Source organism: Chiloscyllium punctatum, chromosome 1 (genome assembly GCF_047496795.1).
Source record: "Chiloscyllium punctatum isolate Juve2018m chromosome 1, sChiPun1.3, whole genome shotgun sequence".
NCBI lineage: Eukaryota > Metazoa > Chordata > Chondrichthyes > Orectolobiformes > Hemiscylliidae > Chiloscyllium > Chiloscyllium punctatum.
In genome coordinates, this window is record NC_092739.1 from 114,656,425 (window position 1) to 114,683,119 (window position 26,695).

Sequence of the window (26,695 nt, forward strand, 5' to 3'; positions counted from 1 at the left end):
GTTTTTGCGACATCTGATTGAAAACAATAAAAACATGATTTGCTTTCTCTCTGTGAACGAAAACTTTAAATGGAAAGTTTAACTCTCAACGTTGCAGCTTTAAAAAGACACAAACCAAACGGTCGCTTCTCTGAAGGCCGGTTCCCAGGGTGCATTGTACCGCATTGACGGCTGCCGTAAAATATCATGACCGTAAATTAGCCGGTGCCGCTGGACGCCAGAGGTCCCACCCAACCTGCAGATCATTGGCTAATTCAGAAGATTGACGACACAATTGACCATTGTGTGACGGGGTTCCTGGAGGGGGTGAGGCTTGCCGTGTTGGTCTTGTGGTTTTGGGGATGGGGGATGGGCGGAGTGGCTTTAATTTCACAAACAAGGACATGAGTGTCAGATTTCTCTTACTTCATGGTATCACTGGGTTAGCTTATTGTACATGACGGTCAACCGACTGTTTTCAACGGTAAGTTCTTTATTTCCAATGTATCCTCTTGTTTGGAGTTGCCCCTTTTTAATTTGCAGTGGTTTCCAGAGATTCCAACAGTTTACTCTCATCAATTATCCTGCCCAACTCTGGGCAGTTGAAATGTTACAGTGGTTCCGGTACTTAAAAAAACATCGGCTTTTTTTAGTTTTTAATTATTTCAGGAGTTGCTGGGAGAAGTTGTAACCATTCTTTATATCTCTGACTCAGTCTATAGCACTGTTAAAAATTAGATGTTCACTTAGGTGACTTCTCAATTTGTCAAATCTTCTGATAGTCACTTGCTGTCATATTTAAACATTAAGCAGTTGGTTGATAACGCAAAAATGCCAAAATCAAAACATGTTAACTTTACTGTTCGAACGTTAATATTCCTGCAGTATGGTGCAGCACTATATTGTGTATAGTTCTATCATGTTATAGACCAAAAACAATTATAATTTGAATGCACTTATAATACTAATGCTCTTTGTGCTACTTTCTCTTTATGACTTTTCTACCATCTATCCTCGACCTCTCTTTCACCTTTGGCATGGCTGACCACTAATTTGTCTCAAATCATCTTTGTTATCCAGTCTTATGGGCTCTTGGTTGTGCGCATATATCAAAGCCAATACTTTTGGCACCTTCCAGTGTTTGCAAGTCTGGCATTTTATTTGTTCCCAACTTGAGCTTCTGTTTCATATCCTTTCCATCACAAGGACCAGTCTTATTGTCTTCTATTGGTTGCACCTTCACACTTTCACTGACTCATTAATGACCGATGCCCTCAATATCTAAACGTAACTACTCAATCTGTCTTGCCACCCTTTGTATAAAAATAGGAAGGACAATTAAATTAGGAAGAAACAGCTCTGCTACTAAGGATGAGTAATAAAAATAGCCCTTATTCACATCTCACTGACAATTAAAATAAATGAAGCAGCCAGCAGACACTGTCAATAGCTGAAAGGTGATTTAAAAAAAACAGGAGTCATGAGAAATGGTTGGGAGAGAAGTGAAGCATGGCTAGAGCGGCAGCAACAAAGAGGAGGAAAAGTATTGTTTTTTTTCTCCTCTTTTCAAAATTGACTCTTTCTTGCATGTGCACACATGTGGTCAAAACTTTGGCAATCCAAAAGTTTATAAGAACTCTTGATCTAATTTATTAGTCTTCTGAAATCAAGTTTATGGAGTAGCAGGAAGAACCTTTGCCCCTTTGATTTCCACAGAAAAGTGTATTTCTTCAATCTTGTACACTGACAAAGAAGGAGTTCCCAATTTTAAGTTAATCCCTTTCCATTATTTCATAATGCAATATTTTATGCTTAAATTATTCTGTAGGTACAGTTCTTCATCATATAAGAAATTGACACCATCACCAACTACCGCTGCCCCTCTTAAGTCACCCAACAACCTGACTTGGAACTAGCATAGGAGGAGGTCGTGGACCATTATATCTGCACTGGTGCTCAATTTCCCATTGAATACCTTGATTGAATCTACCTACACCATAATACTATAAGATGTGGGAGCAGAAGTAAGCCATTTGGTCCATCAACTTATGGGCGGCATGGTGGCACAGTGGTTAGCACTGCTGCCTCACAGCGCCAGAGACCCGGGTTCAATTCCAGCCTCGGGCGACTGTCTGTGTGGAGTTTGCACGTTCTCCCCGTGTCTGCGTGGGTTTCCTCCGGGTGCTCCGGTTTCCTCCCACAATCCAAAGATGTGCAGGTCAGGTGAATTGGCCATGCTAAATTGCCTGTAGTGTTAGGTAAGGGGTAAATGTCGGGGTATGGGTGGGTTGCGTTTCAGCGGGTCGGTGTGCACTTGTTCGGCCGAAGGGCCTGTTTCCACACTGTAATCTAATCTAATCTAACTCTGTTGCATTGTTCAATGAAATCATGACTGATACAACAATTCACTATCCTGCTCTTTCCCATGACCCTTTATTCCCTTACTATTTAAAAATCTGTGAATCTCAGCCTTGAATATTCTTAAGAATCTAGCCTCTGCAGTAAAGAGTTCCACAGATTCATTACCAACTGAAGGAAGAAGTTCCTTCTCTTTTATTAAGCAGGTTTTGAATTTATGGGGATTTCAAATAAATACTGTAAGGATTCTCTAATTCTCTAACTACTCAGTTGGGGCTACTCCACATTGCGAGCAGTGCATTCCTTAGCACATGAAAGGATGCTGCAGGGAATGGAGGGTTCAAGTTATAAAAATGGACGATATACGGTTGGGACTTTTTTCACTGGAACGTAGGAGGTTGAGCAGGTGACCTTATAGAGATTTATCAAATCATGAGGGGCATAGATAAGGTTAATAACAAAGGTCTTTTCCCTAAGGGGAAATGTTCAAAACTAGGGCGCATATTTTTAAGGTGAGAAGAGAAAGGAGCAACTTTGTTACACAGAGTTGTTGGTGTGTGGAATAAACTGCCAGGTGAAGTGTTGAATGCAAGTGCAGTTACAACCTTTTAAAAGACGTTTGGATAAATTAATTAATAGGAAAGGTTTGGAGGGGTTCAGGCCAAATGCTGGCAGGTGGGACTAGTTTAGTTTGGAAACCTTGGTCGGCATGGACGTGTTGGACCGAAGGGTCTGTTTCCATACTGTATGACTTTATGAAAATGGTTCTCCTCATGGCTCCATTCCTTCTCTTGCAAATGACCCAAACTCTGTGCCCACTGGTTCTCCATTTTTAAAATAATCATCATTCCTTCTTCATTTGAATGCTTTCCAAGTGTTCTTATTGCTAAATACATATATAAAACTCTGTTGAGTAGCGTCTAGCAGAGGCTGAAATTACTTTGCAAAGTGCTTTAACATAAAACGAAGAACTGCAGATGGTGGAAATTTGAAAGAAAAACAAATTGCTGGAGAAACTCAGCAGATTTAGCAGCATCTGTGGATAAAAAGTAGAGTTCATGTTTCGGGTCCAGTGACGACTTCAGTCACTTGTTCTGAGTTTCTCCAGCACTTTTAGTTTTTGCTTGTGTGCAATGTATATTGTATCTGTTTTTTTAAAAAAACACTGTACAGTCTCAAAAGAAACAATAAATGTATTGTTAACTATTTGTACAAGCTAGGCTGCATTACACGAATAAAATCCTACATTTTGGCAATTGGTGGTCAATTTGAATGCGGTCTGTGGTAATGCAAATTGAATGCAAAATATTTTGTTCTAGTTTAATAGATCACATGGAGGAATAAACATAACAGGATCACATGATTGTGAGTTTTGAGAAGATTTGTAGCTCGGGTTGAGGCTCAGGTTGTAAGTTGGCTAGCTGAGCTGGAAGGTTTGTTTTCAGACATTTCATCACCATGTTAGGTAACATCATCAATGAGCCTCCAGTGAGGCACTGCTGTTATGTCCTGCTTTCTATTTATGGTCTAGATCCCTTAAGGTGGATAATATCATTCCTGGGTCTTTTTCTTGGTTGGTAAATGGGGTCCAAATCAATGTGTTTATTGGAATTCAGGTTTGAATGCCAGGCTTCTAGAATTCTCATACATGTATCTGTTCAGCCTGTCCGAGGATGGATGTGTTGTCCCAGTCGAAGTGATGTCCTTTTCTGTCCGTATATAAGGATACGAGTGATTAGTGGGTCATGTCTTTTGGCAGTCATTTCAGAGACGTCTTTGATGTAACATTGACAGCACTACTAGAGGAAACAAGGACACAAACACCAGACAACACCAACCTCATCAGCAAGGACAACATCCTCAAGCTAGTAGACCTGTGCCTTACTACAAACTTCACCTTCAATGACAAGACCTACAAACAAATCAACAGAACACCCACGGGATCACCAATATCAGGGTTCTTTTAGATTAGATTACTTACAGTGTGGAAACAGGCCCTTCGGCCCAACAAGTCCGCACCGCCCCGCCGAAGCGTAACCCACCCATTCCCCTGCATCTACATCTACCCCTTACCTAACACTATGGGCAATTTACCATGGCCAATTCACCTGACCTGCACATCTTTGGAGTGTGGGAGGAAACCGGAGCACCCGGAGGAAACCCACGCAGACACGGGGAGAACGTCCAAACTCCACACAGTCAGTCGCCTGAGGCGGGAATTGAACCCGGGTCGCTGGCGCTGTGAGGCAGCAGTGCTACCCACTGTGCCACCATGCCGCCCAAGTAGAGGCATTCATGCAGAGACTCGAACGAACAGCCTTCCCCACTCTCCAACCCAAACTTTGGGTCTGCTACATGGAAGACACCTTTTGTCCTCGGAGAACAAAACAAATTAGAGGAAACCTACATCATCATCAACAACATCCTTATGGCATAAAATTAGAGAGTAACCACAGATTCCCCTTCCTAGGTGTCACAATGGAACGAACAGTTAGCGGAGAACTTCAGACCATCATCTACAGGAAAACAACACACTGACCAGATACTTAATTACAGAAGCAATCATCCACCACCCAGAGAGGGACCTACATCAGGACACTATTTAAACGGGCCACAACACACTGCAGCACACAGGAACTAGGAGCAACAGAAGAAAAATACCTATACAATGTATTCAAGAAGAATATCTACTCAATAAACACAGTCTGCTGATTCCAAAACAACAAACCCAAACAAACAGACACAATCACCCAGAAATTCTAGCCACATTACCATGCATCAGACATTTGTGAAATGGCTACCAGACCACTCCGACCCTTTGGCATAATGGTAGCCCACAAACCTACCAATATGCTCAATCAGCAGTGGCTGATGAACCTAAAGGACCCCATACCAACAACGAGCAAAATGAATGCCATTTACCAAATACCATGCAAAGACTGTAACAAACAAACACTACATTGGACAGACAGGCAGAAAACTAGCCACCCGGCAAATGAACATAAACTAGCCACCACAGACATGACCCCAATCATTAGTATCCTTACAGACGAAGAAGGATACCACTTCGACTGGGACAACACATCGATCCTCAGACAGGCTGAACAAAGACTTGCATGGGAATTCCTAGACGCCTGGCATTCAAACCTGAACTCCATCAATAAACACATTGATTTGGACTCCATGTACCAACCTCTGAGAAAAAGAACCGGAAATGATATCACCCGCCTTAATAGACTGAGACGCACAAATAGAAAACAGGACCTAATACCAGCGCTTCACTAGAGGCTCACTGATGTTACCTAGCATTGTGACGAAATGTCTGAAAACAAACCTTCAGCTCAACGAGAAAACTTACAACCAGGATCACATGAGTCCTGTTACAACTAAAGATTTGTGTTTTACCACAAATAGCAAACTCAACCTGGGTCAGTGGATTTGGTAGCTATGTGTAAAAGTCCACAGTTGGGAGAATCATTGGTTGGAGTCCTTTTTGATGAACAGGTCAGTGCTTTTCTGTTATGGATTATATTTAACCACCGTTAAGTAAATAACCAGGCTGTTTACAGTCTGTGTTTCAGTGCTGCACTGTGTTCTTCGTGTGGGACCAGTCAGCGGTCAGGCTGATGTGGTTCTTAAATGAGACAAAGGTAGATGGGAGTGGGAGTTGACGAAGATGCAAAAGTGCCTCAGAGATTTACAGAGGCTAAGTGAGTCAGCAAGAATTTAACGGGTGGAATACAAGTGTCAGATTACCCACTTTGATAGGGGAAACAGTAATGCAGGGTATTTCTTAAATGGTGTGGAGATACTGATGTTAGACTGCGGTGGACAAAATTAAAAATCACACAACACCAGGTTTATTTGGAAATACTAGCTTTCGGCATATTGGTAGCTAGTCTGATGAAGGGGCAGCGCTGTGAAAGTTTGTATTTCCAAATAAACCTATTAGACTATAACCTGGTGTGATTTTTAACTTTCTTAAATGGAGCGCAGCTGGGTGGTGTTGAACTTGCAAGACCTTTGATTATGAGTCACAAAATTAACTTGCAAGTATAGTGAGGAATTAAGAAAGCAAATGGAATGTTAGCCTTTCGTTGCAAAAAGATTTTGGATATGAAGTAAAAATGTCTACTGCAATCAAATTTTACATCTCCAGAATGGTGCAGCTTATTGATTTCAAATGAGAAATCTTAAATAAAAGCCAACATTTAATTGAAAAGAACAGAATCATAATTTTTGATAGAATCCAGTTGTTGCATGCAGACTTCATAGAATCCTTACAGTGTAGAAGCAGGCTGTCCAGCCCATAGAGTCCACACTGACCCTCCAAAGAGCATTCCACCCTGACCCCACCCCCTATCCAAGACCCTTGCATTTCCTAGCCAATCCACCTAACCTGCATATCTTTGGATTGTGGGAGGAAACCAGAGCACCCAGAGGAAACCCAGACAGGCATGGGGCGAATGTGCAAACTCCACAGAGTTTTTCCTGAGGGTGGAATTGAACTAGGTCCTTGGTGCTATGGTAAAAACAATGACTGCAGATGCTGAAAACCAAATACTGGATTAGTGGTGCTGGAAGAGCACAGTTCAGGCAGCATTCAACGAGCAGCGAAATCAACGCTTCGGGCAAAAGCCCTTCATCAGGAATAAAGGGGACAGCAGTATTAACCACTGAGCCACTGTGCTGTCCATGAGTTGGGAATTCTCAGTTATTATTCCTGGTTATCACTATTCTTTACCTCATGATCCTGAGTGCTTTTTATACGTAGTCATGGGGGCTCTGAAGTATGTGTATAAACATTGATAGCATTGCTGAAGCAGGGAAAATAAAGTGAAAGATAAAAATTTTCTGATTGGCTAGAGTCGGCATGGATTTGAGAATGGAGAATCATTTGAGAAGTTAGAACTTGGAGATTTTTGAGAATGGTGCTAACAATGTTGATTAAAAGGGAGTTAATAGAAGTGGTATACTTGGATTATCAGCAGGATTTTGATGAACTCCCCCCACAGGCTGCTTATCAAAATTTTTAAAATACATGGGATAGTAGGTTATGCGCTAGTGTGGATCAATGATTGCCTCGCAGACAGAAAACAAAGTCAGAATAATTGGATCACACTCACATTGGCACACTGTGACATTACATTTGAGTACAGCTATAGTGAGGTCTTGCTTCACTTGTATTGGAGCTTGTTTAGACCACACCTGAATTACTGTAGGGGGGGGAGGGGGGGGGAGGGGGGGGGAGGGGGGGGGGCGGCAATTAGACAAAGTGAATTGATCCCTGATCATTGCTGAGCCTGTCTCTAACTCATTTGAAAAAAGTGTATTCTGGTGAACGTGTAAAATAGACCAGCTGTATAGGAATGCATGGCCAACATTTCCTGTTTTACGTCATTGTTGAAAATAGCCTGGGTGAGTTTTTTTTAAAATACTGTTTTTGAGATTTATTACTGGACAAGGATTTTATATATAGCAAGTGACTGGTATTGTTAACGGTTTAGTATGTACATAATTTATGTTTTGAGAAAGATTTTACTTCAGTCATGTTTGTGTGTATCTACATCTAAAGGATGTCCAATTATCTTCCCTTGGTACAGTGACTCATTTCAGTAGTCGCCTGATGTTCGTACACGTGATGAATACTGAAATAAATTGGCTTTTGCTACAGAAGTGAAAGTGGTGGGAAGACAATAGAATAGAATTTTTTTTTTTACTTTTATTTGTTGCCCTACCATGTCACCTACATTAATGGCAGAAGTCATACATAATTTTTTAAAAGTAAAATTAAGACAAAGCTCATCGCAATTCAGTTAATGGCTCCAGGACTGAGGGAAAGCTGGTTTCGGAACAATGGACTACTCTGAAGATGCAGCCAGGCCAAGACTGCGACGCAGAGCCGGTGGATATTAGGCCAGAAGGCTCTTCCAAACACGACCATCATGTCTGGCTCAGACCACTACACCTGAATGGCGCTGCCTGCCAAGCCACTGGAATACCTGGTGCCAAAGACTAAGGAGACTGCCATGCTGGGACATGACTGTCACACCGTGAGACCATCACACTGGCCACTGCACAGGGCTAAGGCAACCTTTTCCTTCCTTCAAACACCTGTCTAGCTGCAGACCTGGAGCCTTGGCCTAACCTGCAAGTGCAGGCTGGGGGAGCCAGTGCAGGACTTTTCCTCACTCACTGGAAACCCCAGGTTAGGCTCATCCTGGAGTTCTGGAGGCTTAAAAGAAAATGAAGAAAAATTAAAATAAAGAGCAAAAATGAAAAGAAGAAAAAAAGAGAAAGAAAGCCAATGGGAGCCCCACTGCTCCACTGCCATTTTGAGAAAAAAAGAAAAGGATGAAATAATAATTTTGTGATGTAGTACTGAAATGGAAAGGTTGACTCTGAAAATCCCTCTTTGTCTTATGAGCAAAGATAGATTTGGTCATGGGCTTGAAAGCTGCTGTCTGAGGAACTTTGTGCATCTTGTAGATGATACCTGCTGCTGCTGAGTATTGGTGGTGGAGGGAGTGGATACTTGTGGTTTTGATGTCAGCCACGCAGGGTGCTTTGGTCTGGATTGTATCAAGTGTTGATCTTTCTTTTTCAAAGGGAAAAGGGTATAAAATAATAGAGGATTTGCTGAAACTCATCTGTTCACGATATTCCAGCTGTGATTTATTTTCGTCCCCTTTTTCCAAAGGATGATGTAATGACATTGAAGGCAGTCTAGCAACAATTCAGTAAGTTGGATCCTAGTGTAGAGGGACTGTCATGTGAGAAGCTAAATAGATTGGCCTTCTACTCATTGGAGCGTAGAAGAATGAGAGGTGATCTTACAGGAACATGTGAGACTCTGAGGAGACTTGTCCAGATTGATGCTGTGAGGGGGTTGCCTCCCCTTGTTGGAGAATCTAGGACCAGAGGGTATAATGTCAGAAAATGGTGTTGCCCATTTAAGATCGAGATGAGGATGAATTTCTCTGAGGGTAGTGAATCTTTGGAGAACCATTTCTGATGAAGATTTCAAGGTTATGGTGTTAAGTATATTTAAGGCTGAGATAGCAGATTTTTAACCAGTAAGGGAATCAAGAGTTATGGGGAAAAGGCAAGAAAGTGGGGTTGAGAAATATCAGGTCAGTCAAAACCTCATTGAATGGCAGGCAGAGGAGGTGGATGGGCTAAATGGCCTACTCTGTTTCTAGGTCTTATGATCTTATTTTTCTTCTGCTCAGCTATTTATTTGTTTTCTTCACATCTTTTTTAAAAAAAGTTCATGTCTGATATTCTGCCAAACTAAAGTGTTCTGTAATTTGCTCAGCCCTCTCTTCAGTTTAAAAAAAAATTGAAATGTGGCTCCTCCTGTGAAAATGTTGTACATCTAAAGTAGCAGATGAGCTGAGTGAGGAAAGAGTAGGATGACATTACAAAAATGGAAATAGACAGTTTTAGAAAATTCAAAGTTTGGGAGAAGATTTGTAGCTCGGGTGCTCGTTATTGTGGTTCTGTTTGCCGAGCTGGGAATTTGTCTTGCAAACGTTTCGTCCCCTGTCTAGGTGACATCCTCAGTGCTTGGGAGCTTCCTGTGAAGCGCTTCTGTGCTGTTTCCTCCGGCATTTATAGTGGCCTGTCTCTGCCGCGTCCGGTTGTCAGTTCCAGCTGTCCGCTGTAGTGGCCGGTATGTTGGGTCCAGGTCGATGTGTTTGTTGATAGTCTGTGGATGAGTGCCATTTGGATGAATGCCGGAGGAAACAGCACAGAAGCGCTTCACAGGAGGCTCCAAGCACAGAGGACGTCACCTAGACAGGGGACGAAACGTTTGCAAGACAAATTCCCAGCTCGGCGAACAGAACCACAACAGTTTAAGAAAATGGTGCTGCGTTGTCCTCTAAGACTTTTCAATAAGGTTGTCTTACATCTGCATCTGCCACGTTTTTGCTTACTTGCTTAACCTGTCTATATCCCTCTGCAGACTCTGTGTCATCTTCGGCACCTGCCTTCCTACCTATATATGTGTCCATGGCAAGAGTATGGGCTCGACCTACATAACCTCTCCTCATAAACCGTCTCTGTATTCCTGAGGTCAGTCTGGTGAACCTTCTCTGGACTGCCTCCAACTCTGTTTTCCAGCTGTGGTCTAATTAGTGCTTTGTATAATTTTAGCAAAACCTGCCTACCATCGCACTCCATTCCCTTTAAAATAAAGGCTAACATTCCATTTGCCTTCCCTATAATCTGCTGAACTTTGCCAGCTTTTTGTGAGTCATGTATGAGGACTCTCAAGTCTGTCTGTTCTGTCGTTTTTATTTTTTGTTTGCAGTCTTTCTCCATTTGAGTAAGATTTAGTCCTCTTTTCTGCCTGCCAAAGTGCATAACTGCAAATTTTCACACTTTACACTCCATCTGCCATGTGTTTGCCCAACTGCTTAACATTAATTTATCCCAGGGCATATCCTTTGGGTTGTCATCAGCACTTGCCTTACCACTTTTTTTGTGTCATCTGCAGACTTGACTATAGTACGTTTTACTTTCTCATACAAGTCATTAAAATATTCTGTAAATAATCGTGGGCTCAGCACTGATCCCTGTGGCATTCCACAAATTTGAGGTTGGCACCCAGAAACAATTCTTCTTAACCAGACTTCTCTGTCTTGTTAGTTAACCAATCATCTACCCATGCTAACCCCAACAGTACATGTTCTATATTTTTATAAAATACAGGCATCCATTGAATTGTGCTGAACAGAAGAGCTAACTAATAAAACCTCTTTTAAAAATCTTTTTTTTTGCTTTAGAAACAGACTTAGTGAGAGATTAGATCTGATTACTGATGATGGGGAAGGAATCGGAGCTGACTAAAGAAATGGATTTAACTGATGCTAGCCTGGTGTTCACCTCTGGTGTGCACTTAAGCTGTCTTTGGGGATGGTATTCATGCAGAAATGGAGAAAAGGCAGGTTGTCTTTTATGGTGTCAGTTTTCTGTTATGGTGGTCCAGTGTAGTGCCTTGGATATTTATTATATTCAAGGTGTTTTATAAATACAAATAATTGTGATCAGTGCAAATTGATATCCGTGGGTGTGTGAGAATCTGTTGTGGAAATTGAATAACTCTCTTGCAAACTGAGCTGCCTGACATTCCTCAGTAAATGTCTCTCTTTCAATCATGTCAAGGTAGGAATTTTCATATTGGAGAAATCTTTGTGCCTTCAAGCACATTTCTGGAACCAAAGGTCTAAGTGGCATAAGAGAAATAGCAAAATACATTTACCTGTGTAATCTGAGTTCTTCCCATGAATAACACTGGCTAGCAATCCTTGATGTTCATTTCGAATGGGTGTAATTAATATTTGATATCTTGGAGAAATTAATATAGTTTCAGTCCCTGCTTCACTTGTGACCTCAAGTGCTTTGTTTTTGAAGGTGCTTAATGGACAGTGCAATGTCATTCAGCAGAAATATGTGAAGCTGGAAGCATGTGCCATTTGTTTGTATACATGCCTATCCTTTCATGACAGTCACTTGTAAGGCACACTGGCTTTGATTCTATACTGCAGCCCATCTTAGCAGGGTAACAGAATAGATGCATTGGAATTTCTTCTATAGATTAGAATCATAGAATTGTTATGATGCAGAAGGAGACCATTTGGCTCATGAAGCCATCACCAGATCTTCAATTGACTTGTAATATTTGTGATCATCAACTGCATGCCTTTCCAAAATCACATTCTGAATTTTGTGTAACTATTTATGTCCTTTACAAAACAAAGAAAGCTTTATATGAATATTGCTAGAGTTTATTCAATGGATTAAGCTGTAGAACAATTTACAAAAATAGTTTGAATATTTTTCTCAATTCATGACTTGATTATTATTCTGCCTAAGTATGCTGGTATAAGGGATCAAAGTTGTCTACAACTGGGATGAAAACTACATTATGCATCTCTCCCACATACAACATCTTGGAGCACCTAGAACTCTTTGCTTCTTTTCTGACTGGTTCAGGCATGTATTCTACTCCTAGTCTTTCCGGTCAATGTTTATATCTGAAATTCTCCATTCCTGGCAACATCCTGGTAGATCTTTTATGACCCCCTCCAGTTTAATATTTTACTTCCTATAACATGGTGACCAGAATTGGACACAGTACTCTAGAAAAGGCCTCACCAACATCCTGTACAACTTCAACGTGACATCTCAACTCTATACTGAAAGATCTGAGCAATGAAGGCCAGCTTGTTAAGTGCCTTTTTAACCACCTCTCCAACTCTGCAAATTTCAAAGAATTATATACCTGAACCCCTGGGTCTGTCTGTTTTACAACACTACTCAGGGCCCTACTGTTAATTGTATAAGTCCTGTCTTTGTTTGTATTGCCACAATGCAATACATCACATTTATCCAAATTAAGCTCCATCTGCCACTTCTCAGCCCATTTGACCCAGTTAAACAAGATCTCCTTATAATCTTGGATAACCTTCTTCACTGTCCACTATACCACTAATTTTGGTGTCATCTGCAAATTTACTAACCATACCTCCTATAGTCTCATCTTGACCCAGATAGCTCAAGGTTGAGGAAGGTGTATGCGCCGTACCGATTTTACCTTTTCCTTAATTAACATTTTAATTGCTATATTCATGATGCAGTTGATGTGTCTGTGTATAATAGTATTATTAGTTGAATATTATATTTAATTATCTTTTCACATTTACAGGCACCTTTGCTTATCTCACCAAAGGCATTCAATATTTTCAACAGTTTATTACCAGAATACTTTAACCATGTCTGGAATGCGGTTTTTGTATTCCAAAGTAAGTAATGAATTATTGCTGGTTTTAAAAATGAAAATTTGAAAAGTGAGTAATTGATTGTGGTTGCTGTTTGGTTTATTAACAATAGAATGCGGTGCAAGTAAAATGCTGCACTTTCAATTGAAACTCAAATGGTCAACTCTTTTCTTCATTTATATAAATGATTTGGATGTGAGCATAAGAGGTATAGTTAGTAAGTTTGCAAATGACACCAAAATTGGAGGTGTAGTGGACAGTGAAGAAGGTTACCTCAGATTACAACGGGATCTTGATCAAATGGGCTAATGGGCTGGGAAGTGGCAGATGGAGTTAAATTTAGATAAATGTCAGGTGCTGCATTTTGGGAAAGCAAATCTTAGCAGGACTTATACACTTAATGGTAAGGTCCTAGTGAGTGTTGCTGAACAAAGAGGCCTTGGAGTGCAGGTTCATAGCTCCTTGAAAGTGGAGTCGCAGGTAGATTGGATAGTGAAGAAGGCATTTGGTATGCTTTCCTTTATTGGTCAGAGTATTGAGTACAGGAGTTGGGAGGTCATTGGTTAGGCCACTGTTGGAATATTGCGTGCAGTTCTTGGTCTCCTTCCTTTCGGAAAATGTCGTGAAACTTGAAAGGATTCAGAAAAGATTTACAAGGATGTTGCCAGGGTTGGTGGATTTGAGCTATAGGGAGAGGTTGAATAGGCTGGGGATGTTTTCCCTGGAGTGTCGGAGGCTGAGGGGTGACCTTTATAGAGGTTTACAAAATCATGAGGGGCATGGAAAGGATAAATGGACAAAGTCTTTTCCCTGGGTTGGGGGAGTCCAGAACTAAAGGGCATAGGTTTAGGGTGAGAGAGAAAACATAAGAGACCTAAGGGGCAAATCTTTCACTCAGAGGGTGGTACGTGTATGGAACCAGCTGCCAGAAGAAGTGGTGGAGGCTGGTACAATTGCAACATTTAAAAGGCATTTGGATGGGTATGTGAATATGAAAGGTTTGGCAGGATATGGGTCAGGTGCTGGCAGGTGGGACTAGATTGGGTTGGGATTTCTGGTTGGACCGAAGGGTCTGTTTCCATGCTGTACATCTCTATGACTCTATTGAAGGAATCTGTAAATATAGCATCTATAATGAGCAGTGAATCTATTTGGAGACCTGGATCTGGGATAATCTAGTTTTGTGAAAACTCAATAAGCACAGAATGAAACAGATTAGTAATGATTAGATTACTTAGTGTGGAAACAGGCCCTTCGGCCCAACAAGTCCACACCGACCCGCCGAAGTGCAACCCACCCAGACCCATTCCCCTACATTTACCCCTGTCCCTAACACTATGGGCAATTTAGCATGGCCAATTCACCTAACCTGCGCGTTTTTGGACTGTGGGAGGAAACCGGAGCACCCAGAGGAAACCCACGCAGACACGGGGAGAATGTGCAAACTCCACACAGTCGGTCGCCTGAGTTGGGAATTGAACCCGGGTCTCTGGCGCTGTGAGGCAACAGTGCTAACCACAGTACCACCGTGCCGCCCATTCTATTCGCCCGTGCTATTCAGTTTGCTCATCTTATCCATCAGGTTTATCATTTGGATTTTTTTTTAATCTACTTGTCAAACAAAACAAACTGGGAGCTGATTTAATTTTTAAATTGTGAAAATTCATTGGAATATGAAATGGAAATATGTAATTTAGCAGGCTAATGATTAAAAAGAGCTTTTTTTTTTATATTTTCCCCCATCATCCAGAATACTTTCTGGCTCCATTTGGTGATGCGGCAGTAATCCACTTGTGGAGTTGCTACAAAATACCAAAGAGACAAGAGTACCTGATGACAACCTTATGCCTCATAGCTACAGACAAGATCAGCTACAGCGTCGGGCAGGTAGAGGAGAAAACTCACAAGTTGATGCAATGTACCAGGTCGTGCCAGGAAATTTACCTGCTGCTCGAGAGAAACAATCCAAAGAAGTTAAGCCATTGATATGTACTATTTTACTGGGCTTGCTGCTGGTAATTGCAGCAGTAGTTGCATGGTGCTATTACACTGCATCATTGAAGAAATTAAACAGCTTCAAAATAGATCAATTGGAGCTCTATAAGGATGGTTTTTTCATCAAGAATACTGCTAACATGGTTTTATTTGAAATGGGTTTCAAATCTGCTCCTATTGACCTTGAATCGTGTTTTCAAGATGAAGCTGGAAATGAGGTAAACTGCACAAAATCTGGCGAAGAAAAGGTGGACTTCTTTGTCAAAGCCTTTAAACCCAAAGATACCATAACTTGTTACAACATTGAATGGAAGACAGTCGTATTAAACTCTGTTGTTGAACATTGCATGTATTGGGCAGATGGACATTGGTATGGAGGAGCAGAAACTAGCACACAGCATTGGCCTATCAAAATTTCAGGTGTAATGGATCCTAAGCCATATATAACAGGTGATGTGTACTCAATACGTGATGGATTTGGTGGAATTCTAGAAAGGTATTGGATCTCCTCTAAATCTGTAGCTGTTCGAGTTAATGACTCAGTCCCTCTGCACATTGGTTGGAACAGCTCAGACAAAGAAGCATTTTGCCTGCATGCTCGCTACAAAGATTCTCCATTTCAAGCGACCACAGGACAACAACCCTTTGTAGAACTAAGTTATCAAGTCTGTATTGGTTCTGATTTAAAAATTATACACAGATACATGGCCAAGAAACATTTCAGAAAGCCTGAGATTACACCTTCAGAATTGATGTTCAGGTACCCTAAATGGTCCACGTGGGCTCTGTTTAAAACTGAAGTGAACCAGGATAAAGTTTTGCGTTATGCAGAAAAAATCAAGAAGTATCAATTCAACTTCAGTCATATTGAAATAGATGATCAATACTCCAGTAGCTATGGAGAATTTAACTTTGACCCAGTGAAATTTCCAAATGCTTCAGAACTCCTTCAAAAGCTCAGGGATGATGGATTCCAGGTGACATTATGGGTGCATCCCTTTGTTAATTATAATTCTCCTAGTTTTATCAAGGGTGTAGAAAATTCTTATTTTGTGATGGATCCCAGTGGAAGATTTCCTGCCTTTGTGGAGTGGTGGAATGGGATTGCAGCAGTTTTAGACTTCACCAATCCTGAAACCACAGATTGGTTTCAGAAAAAATTGGAGTACTTAAGGTCAAAGTACGGGATTGTGTCTTTCAAATTTGATGCGGGTGAGACCAGTTACCTACCTGCAAAGTTTAGCACTTACAAGCCTCTGTCTGATCCGAGCTTGTTTAGTAAATTGTATGCAAAAGTTGCAGCTTCATACTGTATGTTAGCTGAAGTGAGAGTAGGCTACCACACACAGAATCTCCCGTGTTTTGTTCGTATGATTGACCGTGATTCTGTTTGGGGTTATGAGCTTGGCTTAAAATCCCTGATTCCAACTGTCCTCACCATGGGTATTTTAGGATACCCCTTCATATTGCCTGATATGATTGGGGGAAATGTTTATCCAAACAAAACTGATGGCCTTGATGAGATTCCAGACCGTGAGCTTTATATTCGCTGGCTCGAACTGTCAGCTTTTCTTCCAGCTATGCAATTTTCCATTCCTCCCTGGCTTTATGATGAGGAGGTTTTGAAAATTGCACATAAATTCACTCAGCTCCGAGAAAGTTTAGTTATGCCCCTTATCCTTCGGCTCGCAGAGGAAACCACTAAGACAGGTAATCCAATTATAAGGCCCCTTTGGTGGATTGCTCCAAATGACAAAGTGGCACAAAAGGTAGACACACAGTTCCTCATTGGGGATTATCTTATGGTAGCCCCCATTCTAGAAAAAGGTAAAGAGGCAAGAGATATCTATCTTCCTGATGGTAAATGGCAAAGTTTTAATGGAGACCTTTTTGATAAGACACCAAATTTGCTAACTGACTTTGCAGTTGACCTTGATGAAGTGGCCTATTTCATCCGAATGATCTGATTTACTTTTTTTTTAGTTTGGAGTATTTTCGGTAACTAGTTAAACAGGATTTTGTTTTTTTTACAAACTATTATCATATCGGTGTTCAGCTATATTTAATTCCAGGATTATCCGCAAATATATGTTAATATTATACTTGGGGCACCTTTTAAAATTTGAGTAAATGGAGATTTTTTAAAAAAAAGTTCTCTTTCCCTAGATGAAACGGTTATCACTTTTTGAAGACTAATCACTCCACTCCAAAATGAAAAAGAAAATAAGTGAACAATAAAGCTAAATGAAATCGGAAGTATTTTTTCCAAAATTTCTTTTAAAGGAAAGGCTTATTTCTGTTAAAATCACATGAGTGAGATAGCAGCGAATTGGAAATAAATCCAAGTCTAATGTTTTAGTAAATCAGATAATTCTAAATTATTTTAGTAAGAAACAGATCAAAAAAACAGATTGTACTTTATATACATAACTAATTTGGAGGAGATGGTGGGATGCTGAACTAGTAATTCAGCAGGCCCAGGTGATGCTTTAGAACCTGGGTGCAATGATGATGATGATTAATAATGAAAGGATCTAGAAATGAAAAATTGTTTCATAATGATCTTTATTGAGTCTATTGTTGTGAAAACTCATTTAGTTCACCAATATCTTTTTTGTTTTTAGGGCAGCAAATCTGCTGTCCTTACCTAGTTTGACCTATGTGCAACTCCATAGCAATGCAGTTGACTCTTGTCTGCCGTCTGAGTGGCCGAGTAGTGATTCAGTTAAACAGCATTTGAGGATTCGTAATAAATGCCAGTGATGCCTGCATCCCACGAAAGGTTTTAAAAATAAAATTGAGAGCAATTGAATCAAAACTGGCTGTTGTCAAATTAGGAGGCATACAGGAGAGACCACAGGAAGTAGGTTTGGGAAAATTTATTACAAATCCAGTTCACTGAAATTAACTTTGTCATAGAATTGGGAGAGTAGAGAATTGTAAAACTTTCTGGTGTGGAAGAAATCTGGGCATTATGGAGCTTTATGAAAGTGGGTTTCAAATGGAAAAAAGTAAAATTGACAATAGATTATAGTTGTGAGAAATGGGCGGCATGATGGCACAGTGGTTAGCACTGCTGCCTCACAGCGCCCGAGACCCAGGTTCAATTCCCCGTGTCTGTGTGGGTTTCCTCCGGGTGCTCCGGTTTCCTCCCACAGTCCAAAGATGTGCAGGCCAGGTGAATTGGCCATGCTAAATTGCCCGTAGTATTAGGTAAGGGGTAGATGTAGGGGTATGGGTGGGTTGTACTTCGGCGGGTCGGTGTGGACTTGTTGGGCCGAAGGGCCTGTTTTCACACTGTAATGTAATGTAATCTAAAAAAAAGTAAGAAACTGGAAAGCTATAAATTTTTCTATTCCAGTGATGGCAGAATAGAACCCATACAACGTTTTGAGAATTTGAAAGTCATTTTTGTTATTAACAGACTCTCTAGGGGCAGAAATCAAACACAAACTTATTAGAAAATTGAATGTATTAACACAGTGACTTTGAACCTGAATGCATTATTTAATTTATTAAAGGATGTAAGGAGAAAACAAGGGAATGGGAAAGGAATAGATGGTAATAGTAGAGGAAACCCTATCGTCACAGGTGCAGAGGATTGAATGATGTCTCTGGGATTGATATTTTCAGTTATTATATTTGCAATGACTATAGAATGAGTTAGCACGATGTCTTAAGTTTTGCAGTACAGATAGTCCTCCAGTAACATGGTAGTTACATTCCTGTGCAACACCGTGTTCTAGAAAATCACGCAATAGATGTAATCGGGCCAATGGGGAAAAACAGGGTTGGGGCGAGCGACCAAAGATATCTGTAAAATTTAAAACAAAAATAGTAGTTAGCCTAACACAAACGATAGCATGGTCTAAGTAAATTGTTAAATTATTATTATTATTATTATTATTATTATTATTTATTAATAATAATAAAATATAACCTAAATTTAACAATTTAACACTGAAATCACTGACTGCAGCATTATAGTTCTTCATGAAGCTCTTCAGAAAGCACATGAGCTGACTGACCACATGATACTGACCCGCAAGTCCAGTTCTTCACAAGAATCTCCCCCGGTTTAAATAAAATTCCTTCTAATTATAGACTACAATTCCCAGTTTCAAGGTTTGCAGAGCTGATTGCATTCCTGTTTTAGCTGAACACACAACTTGCATTTTGCAGACGGAGGATCCTGAGTCTGGATTTTGCCGTTCAACTAGTGCCAGGAATGGAATCACATAATGGTGAATGGGAGTTTGCTTTCAAAAAAAGGACTGCAATTCACAAATCACATTACAACCAAATCACATTTAATAGACTTGCTTTATCGGAGAACTGTCGATTATGTGATACTTGAGAATTTAGTTTTAAAAACCATTCAAGCCATATAGAATGAACATGCCAGCAAAACCTTTCGCAACATATCTGTTAAACCACAATAAAATCCAATATGCCAGTTTATTTGGAAACAACTAGATGAATCAGTAGAATGATGATCAAAAGCTAGCTAAGTGAAAAGAATCAAAATTTGAGCCACATAGTCAACTGAAGCACGAAGAATGTAATTTTGATAATATTGTAAGGACAAGGAAACATTAGACCATGTAAGTGTAGATTTGTTGAATGCATGAATGAGACAGAACAGTTGTAAATCATCTGCAGGTTCTTGTTCATGTTGCACATCGTTTTGACTTTGAAGTATATCACTGTTCTTTCACTGTTGCTGGGTCAAAAATGTGGAGGTTTCACTATACCAGCATCGTGGGTGTATATCTATGCTACTAATACTTGGGGAATTCAATGGTCTAAAAGGACTTACTACTACTATTTTCAGGGCAATTAGCGATGTCCAATTGATGCTGGCATTTGGGACACTTTATAAACTAAAAACAACAGTCCAAAGATGTGCAAGTCAGGTGAATTGGCCATGCTAAATTGCCCATGGTGTTCGGTGTAGTAGTTAGAGGGAAATGGGTGTGGGTGGGTTGCTGTTCGGAGGGACATTGTGGGCTTTTTGGGCCAAAGGGCCTGCTTCCACAACGTAGGGAATCTAATCTAATCCAATCCATTAAGCCAAGAGATAATCTTGCCAACACTAGCATGTTGGCTGAATGGATTACTGTTGTTGTTACATTTTAAAACAAAATGTCTGAAGTTAAATTTAATCAAATCATGCATTTTGACTCCTACTGTGTTTATGGTCTTTTCTCACTACATCTGTTTTCTGCTCTCATTAATGTGAAGCAAATCAGAATGGAAACCAGCATTGTCCATGCAACTTATTTGCCATCAATGCGTCCATTATTTTTTACTCCTAGTCCATACAGAGCAAAGGGAACACAAGAAGAATCATGTCCATTATTTGCTGCTGTGAAACAACAAATCTTCTCATGTAATGAAGGCCCTTCCCTGTAACAGAAGTAACCTAAGTCAAGATAAAATATTTTCAAAAAATTCAAGTCAACCTCTACATTCTTGCTGAAGAAAATTATCTCTGCCACATTTGGAATTAAGCCAAAGTCTGATTTAAATGCTGTCAGCAACCTAAATTTGCATAAATAATAGACCAGCAAAGAAAACAAAAATTCATTGCAAAGGTATCTGTCTGATCATCTCTGTCACAGAAAATAAGGGCAGCTATGTGTCTGTGTTTATCCCATCAGTGTTTATGAATTACTCTCTCTATTAAACTTGCTCAGTGCAAATATGTACAAGTATCAGTGTACATATCTCTTCAAGGATGTCTTGTGGTAGCATCTAATTTAAAAATTCAGGATATCAGAAATCTGGAATCTATTTCTCCTCATCCAAAGCAGTTTATTTTTAACTCTACCAGCCTTAATGATTTAAAAAACTTCTGTTTTTGTTGGTTCCTAATTATTTATTTAGAATATTTTATTGAATACTGATTGTAGTTTTGTCACCAGTGCTACAATTTTTAAAAAAAAATTATACTCATTAGTTTTTTTCAGAAGTGGGTGAGAAATTTGTTAAAATCGCAATTGAGCACAATACCCATTGCACAAACTAAAGTATTCTGGGTATTTTGCCATTTAGAACTGCAATAGCTTCCAAAGGATGTGGAAGGGACGAGTTCTGGATATAATTCAACATATTGAATTTTTGCTGCATCTCTCCAACTAAATCCACTGTACAGTTGCAAAAAAAGCTGCTAGCCACACATGCAGTATAAATTAACTGCAATTGATCATTGTTAATTCTGCAAAGCTTGTTTCTCATTCACATCCTGCCCCTCTATCAGATCATTGAAAAACCGTTAGTTTCACATGTTGATATCACAACAGCAGTGGAGAAATTGAGGGTGGGAGGGGGGTTTAAATTTTCAGGGTGTTTGACCAATATGCAGCACTGGGTGAACAGAAATGTACTTCAATTAAATATTAGGAAGATCAATGTTGGGTTTTTTTTTGTCTCCACTCCAAACTCTATTCTCTACCTACCAATTCCATTCCTCTCCATGGCAACACTGAGATTAAGCCGGTTTGTTCGCAACCTTGGTGTCACACTTGATCCTGAGAAGAGTTCGCAATATCACTCATGCCATCACTACAATCGCACATTTCTACTTCTAACATTACTCAATTACGTCCCTGTCTCCGTCATCTGTTCCAATACCAATGTTTGTACCTTTGTTTCTTTTAGACTTGCCTCTTACAATGTGCTCCTGGCTGGACCCCTACGTTCTACCATATGAATATGAGATTATCCAAAACTCAACTGCTGTTGTCTGAATTTACAAGAAGTCTTATTCCCCTTTGGCTCCCTGACCAGCAATATCTTTTCTTAAAAATTCTTATCCTTCTTTTCAAAACCCTTCATGGGTTATGTCCCTCTACCTTTTTAACCCCACAACCCTCCAAGGTATTTGAACTGCCTAGTTCTAACCTCCTATGCATTGCCAGTTTTTATTACGTTATTCTCCATGCACTTCTCTGCCTTGCTTGTCTCCTTTTAAGTCACTTGTTTAAACCTTTGTCAAAGAGAAAAGTTTTAAGTCGTCTGCCCAAATTTTCCTTACGTGACTCGGTAGCATGCTTTGTTTTAAAAAGCTGCTGTGAAGCATTTGAAATGTTTATTCGAAGCACGAAATAATGTTATTTTGATGTTTAAAACATTAATCTTAACCAGTAGTCCAAATTAAATAAATCAGCAAAACAAAATAATTATTATAGAAAGCAGAAATAATTTAAAATAAAAAGGCTGTAGTACATCGGAATAATGATTGAAATGCACATTAGCAAAACTTAAACATTCGGAAGACGTGCAGTACAAATTTGACGTTTGCAATATGCTGAACAATTATGGTTTGTTCCTGCCAACCATGCATTCATAAATTGTCACTTCTGTTTTGTATAGAGAAAAGTAACCTGATGATTTCCTTTGAAATATCCTTTTGAAACAGAATCTAATCCTGTTTCTTTGGTGGAGTTAGATATCTTTACCTCCATCTGCTTATTGCATTCAATGATGTCGTCCTTATTCTTTTTTTTGTCTGCATTCATAATCACATTTTCCCCAATAACCAAGGTTTCCAGATTCAAAATTATGTCTGTCAGCAAATGTAACAGACATATCTTGTACAAGGTGTACTGTTTCAGAGTGTGTGTGTCAGAGGTCCTTGGCTACTGCTGTCTCCTCTGATGGGAAGAATTTAAATTGCTGAAAGCTGTTGCAAATAAATTCTACTTTCAGTTTTGTGGATGAAATATTTGTAGGTGAACAGTGGAAAGGAAATGTCGTGTGAGCATCATACATGGCAACTACTTTTCTATACTGTTTAAGGTAGTTTTATAATTTTATTTACAGCATCATCTGTTGGATGGAGCATTAAACTTATCCACTAGTTTAAATTTAGATATTACTAACAAAACAGTGACTTATTACAGAAAGAAGCAACAATTTAAAATAAAAATTATTCTTGGCAGTAAAAATATCAACTGTCAAACTGTTAGCTGTTCAAGTGACTTTTCTGCCTTTTTCTACGCTTTCAGAAAATTGTGCAGTGCATTCAATCTCCACTTAGGCCTGTCTGACTTTTTGTAGAGTTTTAAATTAATAAATGATGCCTACTGAGATTTGGAAGCAGTTCTTTTGATTTAAATTTTTAGTACATATGGTCACAGAAATTTGAGGGTGCATACATAAGGATCAGTGGTCGGCACAACATCGTGGGCTGAAGGGCCTGTTCTGTGCTGTACTGTTCTATGTTCTATTTCAATTCAAATTAAACAACTGAGTTATAAGTACAGCACAGCATACATTATAGAGTTTAGAAGAAGGGGTTTATGAATCTTAACTTCTTTATGGATGACAATCTTATTGAAATCTTCCAACTTGCAGGATGAATTTTTTTTATTAATACACCTAATTTTCTACCTCGGAAATTGTGGAAATCTGTTACTGTAAATCAAATTAACTGTTAGAATAAATAGATGAAAAATTGTCATTCTTTAGAAGACTTGCATGAGTCTTTTAATTGACGTTTACAGAAACTTTTTAAAGCACCAAAGCAACCTAAATCCTAGGAGTGAAGTATACTTACATGAACATATACCAGAAATATGCTTTACATTCTGGTGATGTGCTTTCTGAATGTATGCAATGCAATACAATGTGGGTTCCAGGGTTAGAAATACTGTCAAAGCTTAAGCTATCCCTTATGAAAAACATGATTCCTGCTCCGTACAGAATGACAGGAATTCTGTGGGACAGTTAAAAATAACAAATTTGGAGAAGAAATATGCACGTATTTTCTCAGTTTATTAGCTTCATGCTTTATGGAACAGTTGGATTATCTATTTTTTTTAAAAACTGTTCTGCTGTAGTTTTTTTTTTGAATGATCGAGAGATTTTGCACCTATACGATTTGAAATATTCCAGGTTTGAGCTGCCTAACTTCAACCAGAACAATCATTTGAAATGCTGCAGAGTGCTTCAGTAGTATATGGTTGGAGGTGAAAAAGAAAAACCACATCATACGTCTGATCAAGTGGCTGGAGCTAGAATGTTTGCTAGTATTGACTTGGAAAAGGATGTGCCTCTGCTGTAATGCCCTCCACCTTGCTGTCGGTTGATCAGACACTTGAATATTGTTCGTGCCTTTGGAACTACATTCCAGCATATGTCCATACCTCCAGAAATGCAGGAAAAATAGGATGCAGCAGTTTTAATTTAAAGCTAATTCCTAAATTGTGCCTCATGAATTTGTTCACTCTACTTTGTCCTTGACACATGCACAATGGAGTAAGGTGAGGATATCTTCCAGTTTATGTTTTAGATGCAGTCTTCCAGTTTTAGCTTGCTGTAGATTCATTCAAGAACCAAGATATTTCTTAATCTTCAAATGACTCCTTCTCACACTTCCACTAAAACGTTAAGCTCTTTTAAACCAGCACTGATACGTATTAATAGCAAAAGTATTGGAAAAATTTTTAAATGAATTAAGAAATGTTACATTTTGGGCTTTATATAAACCAGTGATGTAATATTAAATATCTGCAGTTGTGTTTAATGTTTTAAAAACATGTAATATATCTTATTGAGTTGGGTTTGTTTCCAATTCCACCAAGTAAGTTTTAGTTCCCTGAATGGCATTAAAATCTCAGAAGAGACATTGTATAAAGTTGGTGCGCTTTTTGTTTATATCTTTCATGGAAGCATTTTTAAAAAAAATTTTGAAAGGCTTGCATAGATATGGAATCCCAAATAAGTGTAATTTTGAAATCTAATATTTCATGTAATCATTTGGATCTGCGTCTCTGAATAAGCACTAACGAAGGATTAAATAATGAGAAATGATAGCAGAAATGTACTGTTTCCTAAAGTCATGAGTTAGCAGCTGCAATGATGCTGTAATAAGCAGATTTAATTGCACAATAGTGACCAATTAAATATAATTTGCTTAATTTTTCCTTGTAAGAATTGGATTTCCTTCTTGACCACTGCTGAAAAGACAATAGAAGCACTTGAATACTAGCACTTAAATGCCTTAAAAACAAAAATTAAACTATTTTTAAGCAACATAAGATGCAGTGAAAAGCACAATTCTGAATGTATTCTAACTATATACAATTTCAATCCCTAAGAAAACTGATTTTCTATGACTAGGAAGGTTCACTGTATTTAGTTATGCATAGTAGAACTTAGCCAAAATTTAGGAACAAGGGCACAGAAATTAAGTCCTGTTTACGTCCAATTATTGGTGTAGACAGGAACCCCAAAGCCCAGTCCTTTGCCCTAAGAACATCTAAAAAAGGTTGAACTGCAAATTTTGATCAGCCTCCTAAAGGGGTTGAGTCCATTATTCATATAAAAGTTTGACGTTTTCTGTCATCTCACTGAAGTTGTTCTGTGATGACTGAGATTGCAGTCAAGCTTTATTTATTAAGATGTTTTGCTTGGCACAAGTTAATCGATTGCTGCTTTTGAAAGTGAAGTTTTATAGTCCATGTGTAGCTAGAAAATGTTGGTGTAAAGTGTGGTTTTGTGTTAAATGTTTATGGATTGTTCATTGCTGTGTATAAGAAAATAATGTAAAGTTGATTCTGTTTAAATAAATGATTGGTTTTCCAAACAATGTATTTTGTATCTGTATTAGCATATAAAATGATTTTTTTGATTCGCCCAACTTGCAGTGTGACTGATGATTGAATAGTGTGGACAAAATAATCTGAGTTAGTCCACTCCATGACATGCTTAAAGTTCCATTTCCATATCAAAGAACTAAACATTTAACGGTCAATATTTGAAATGAAATTCCAACTGAAATTTAACTAAGTTGAAATTTGATCCTGGGGTTAACTGCTGGACTATCTGATAATTTGAGGTTCAATGGATAAGCAAATTCAGTCATAGATGGCAATTTTAAATTATAACCATGTATAAACTGGACAGTACTACAGAACATACTATTTTTATTTTCCATGATGTCACGAGAGGTACAGTTATTCCTTTCAGTTAAATTGGTGTCCAGAATGACTTATGCTGGAGGAGTGCATGTTTACTCTCACCCCTAAACTCCACAGGTTGTAACATAAAATGAAAATACCTTCCCCAGATACGAAGGTAACTAATCAATATCTTATTGGCTATGTGTGGTACTAAACTAGCAGCTATGAATCAGATTTTTTGTGAAATCTATAATTATATTTATTGTTGGAGCAAAATTGTTGAAAGAAGATGCAATAATTGTTACAGTCAGTAAAAAAAGTATAAATGCATATCCAACTAAATATGCCTAAGAGATGCACGCACTTCAAGAAAATGGTAAAAAGGATTTCTTTGCAAAGGTTAGTTTTTTTTTGAAAAAAAACGATGGGTTATTCTTGAAGGCAAAAGGATAGAGTGCAAGCTATTATGGAGTCTGTATTCTGATGTTCTGGCATGAACAATGTAAATCAAAATCATGCATGTTGTCTCTCAAGCTTTGTACACATAGTTCAATTAACAAATACAATTGAGATGTTTTGCAATGGTGATTGAACGAAAAAGAAATAAGTCTAACCTGAACTCAAAACGGAGGTTTTCTATTCAGAAATAGAATCGATCAGCTCGAC

At 39.0% G+C, this 26,695-nt stretch overlaps 1 protein-coding gene across 2 annotated transcripts; it reads left to right on the forward strand.

Annotated features, from left to right (window-relative positions):
• The first annotated feature begins 346 nt into the window (after positions 1 to 346).
• myorg (myogenesis regulating glycosidase) lies at positions 347 to 25,740 on the forward strand. Of its 2 annotated transcripts, XM_072572640.1 has the most exons (3): positions 347 to 463; positions 13,052 to 13,148; positions 14,875 to 25,740. In XM_072572640.1, exon 3 carries the CDS (start codon positions 14,969 to 14,971, stop codon positions 17,084 to 17,086), a length of 2,118 nt encoding a protein of 705 aa, XP_072428741.1. In that variant the 5' UTR covers positions 347 to 463; positions 13,052 to 13,148; positions 14,875 to 14,968; the 3' UTR covers positions 17,087 to 25,740. The 2 variants fall into 2 exon arrangements, with proteins under 2 accessions (XP_072428741.1, XP_072428751.1); XM_072572650.1 differs by lacking the exon at positions 13,052 to 13,148 and having other exon boundaries at positions 371 to 463.
• The last annotated feature ends 955 nt before the right edge of the window (positions 25,741 to 26,695 follow it).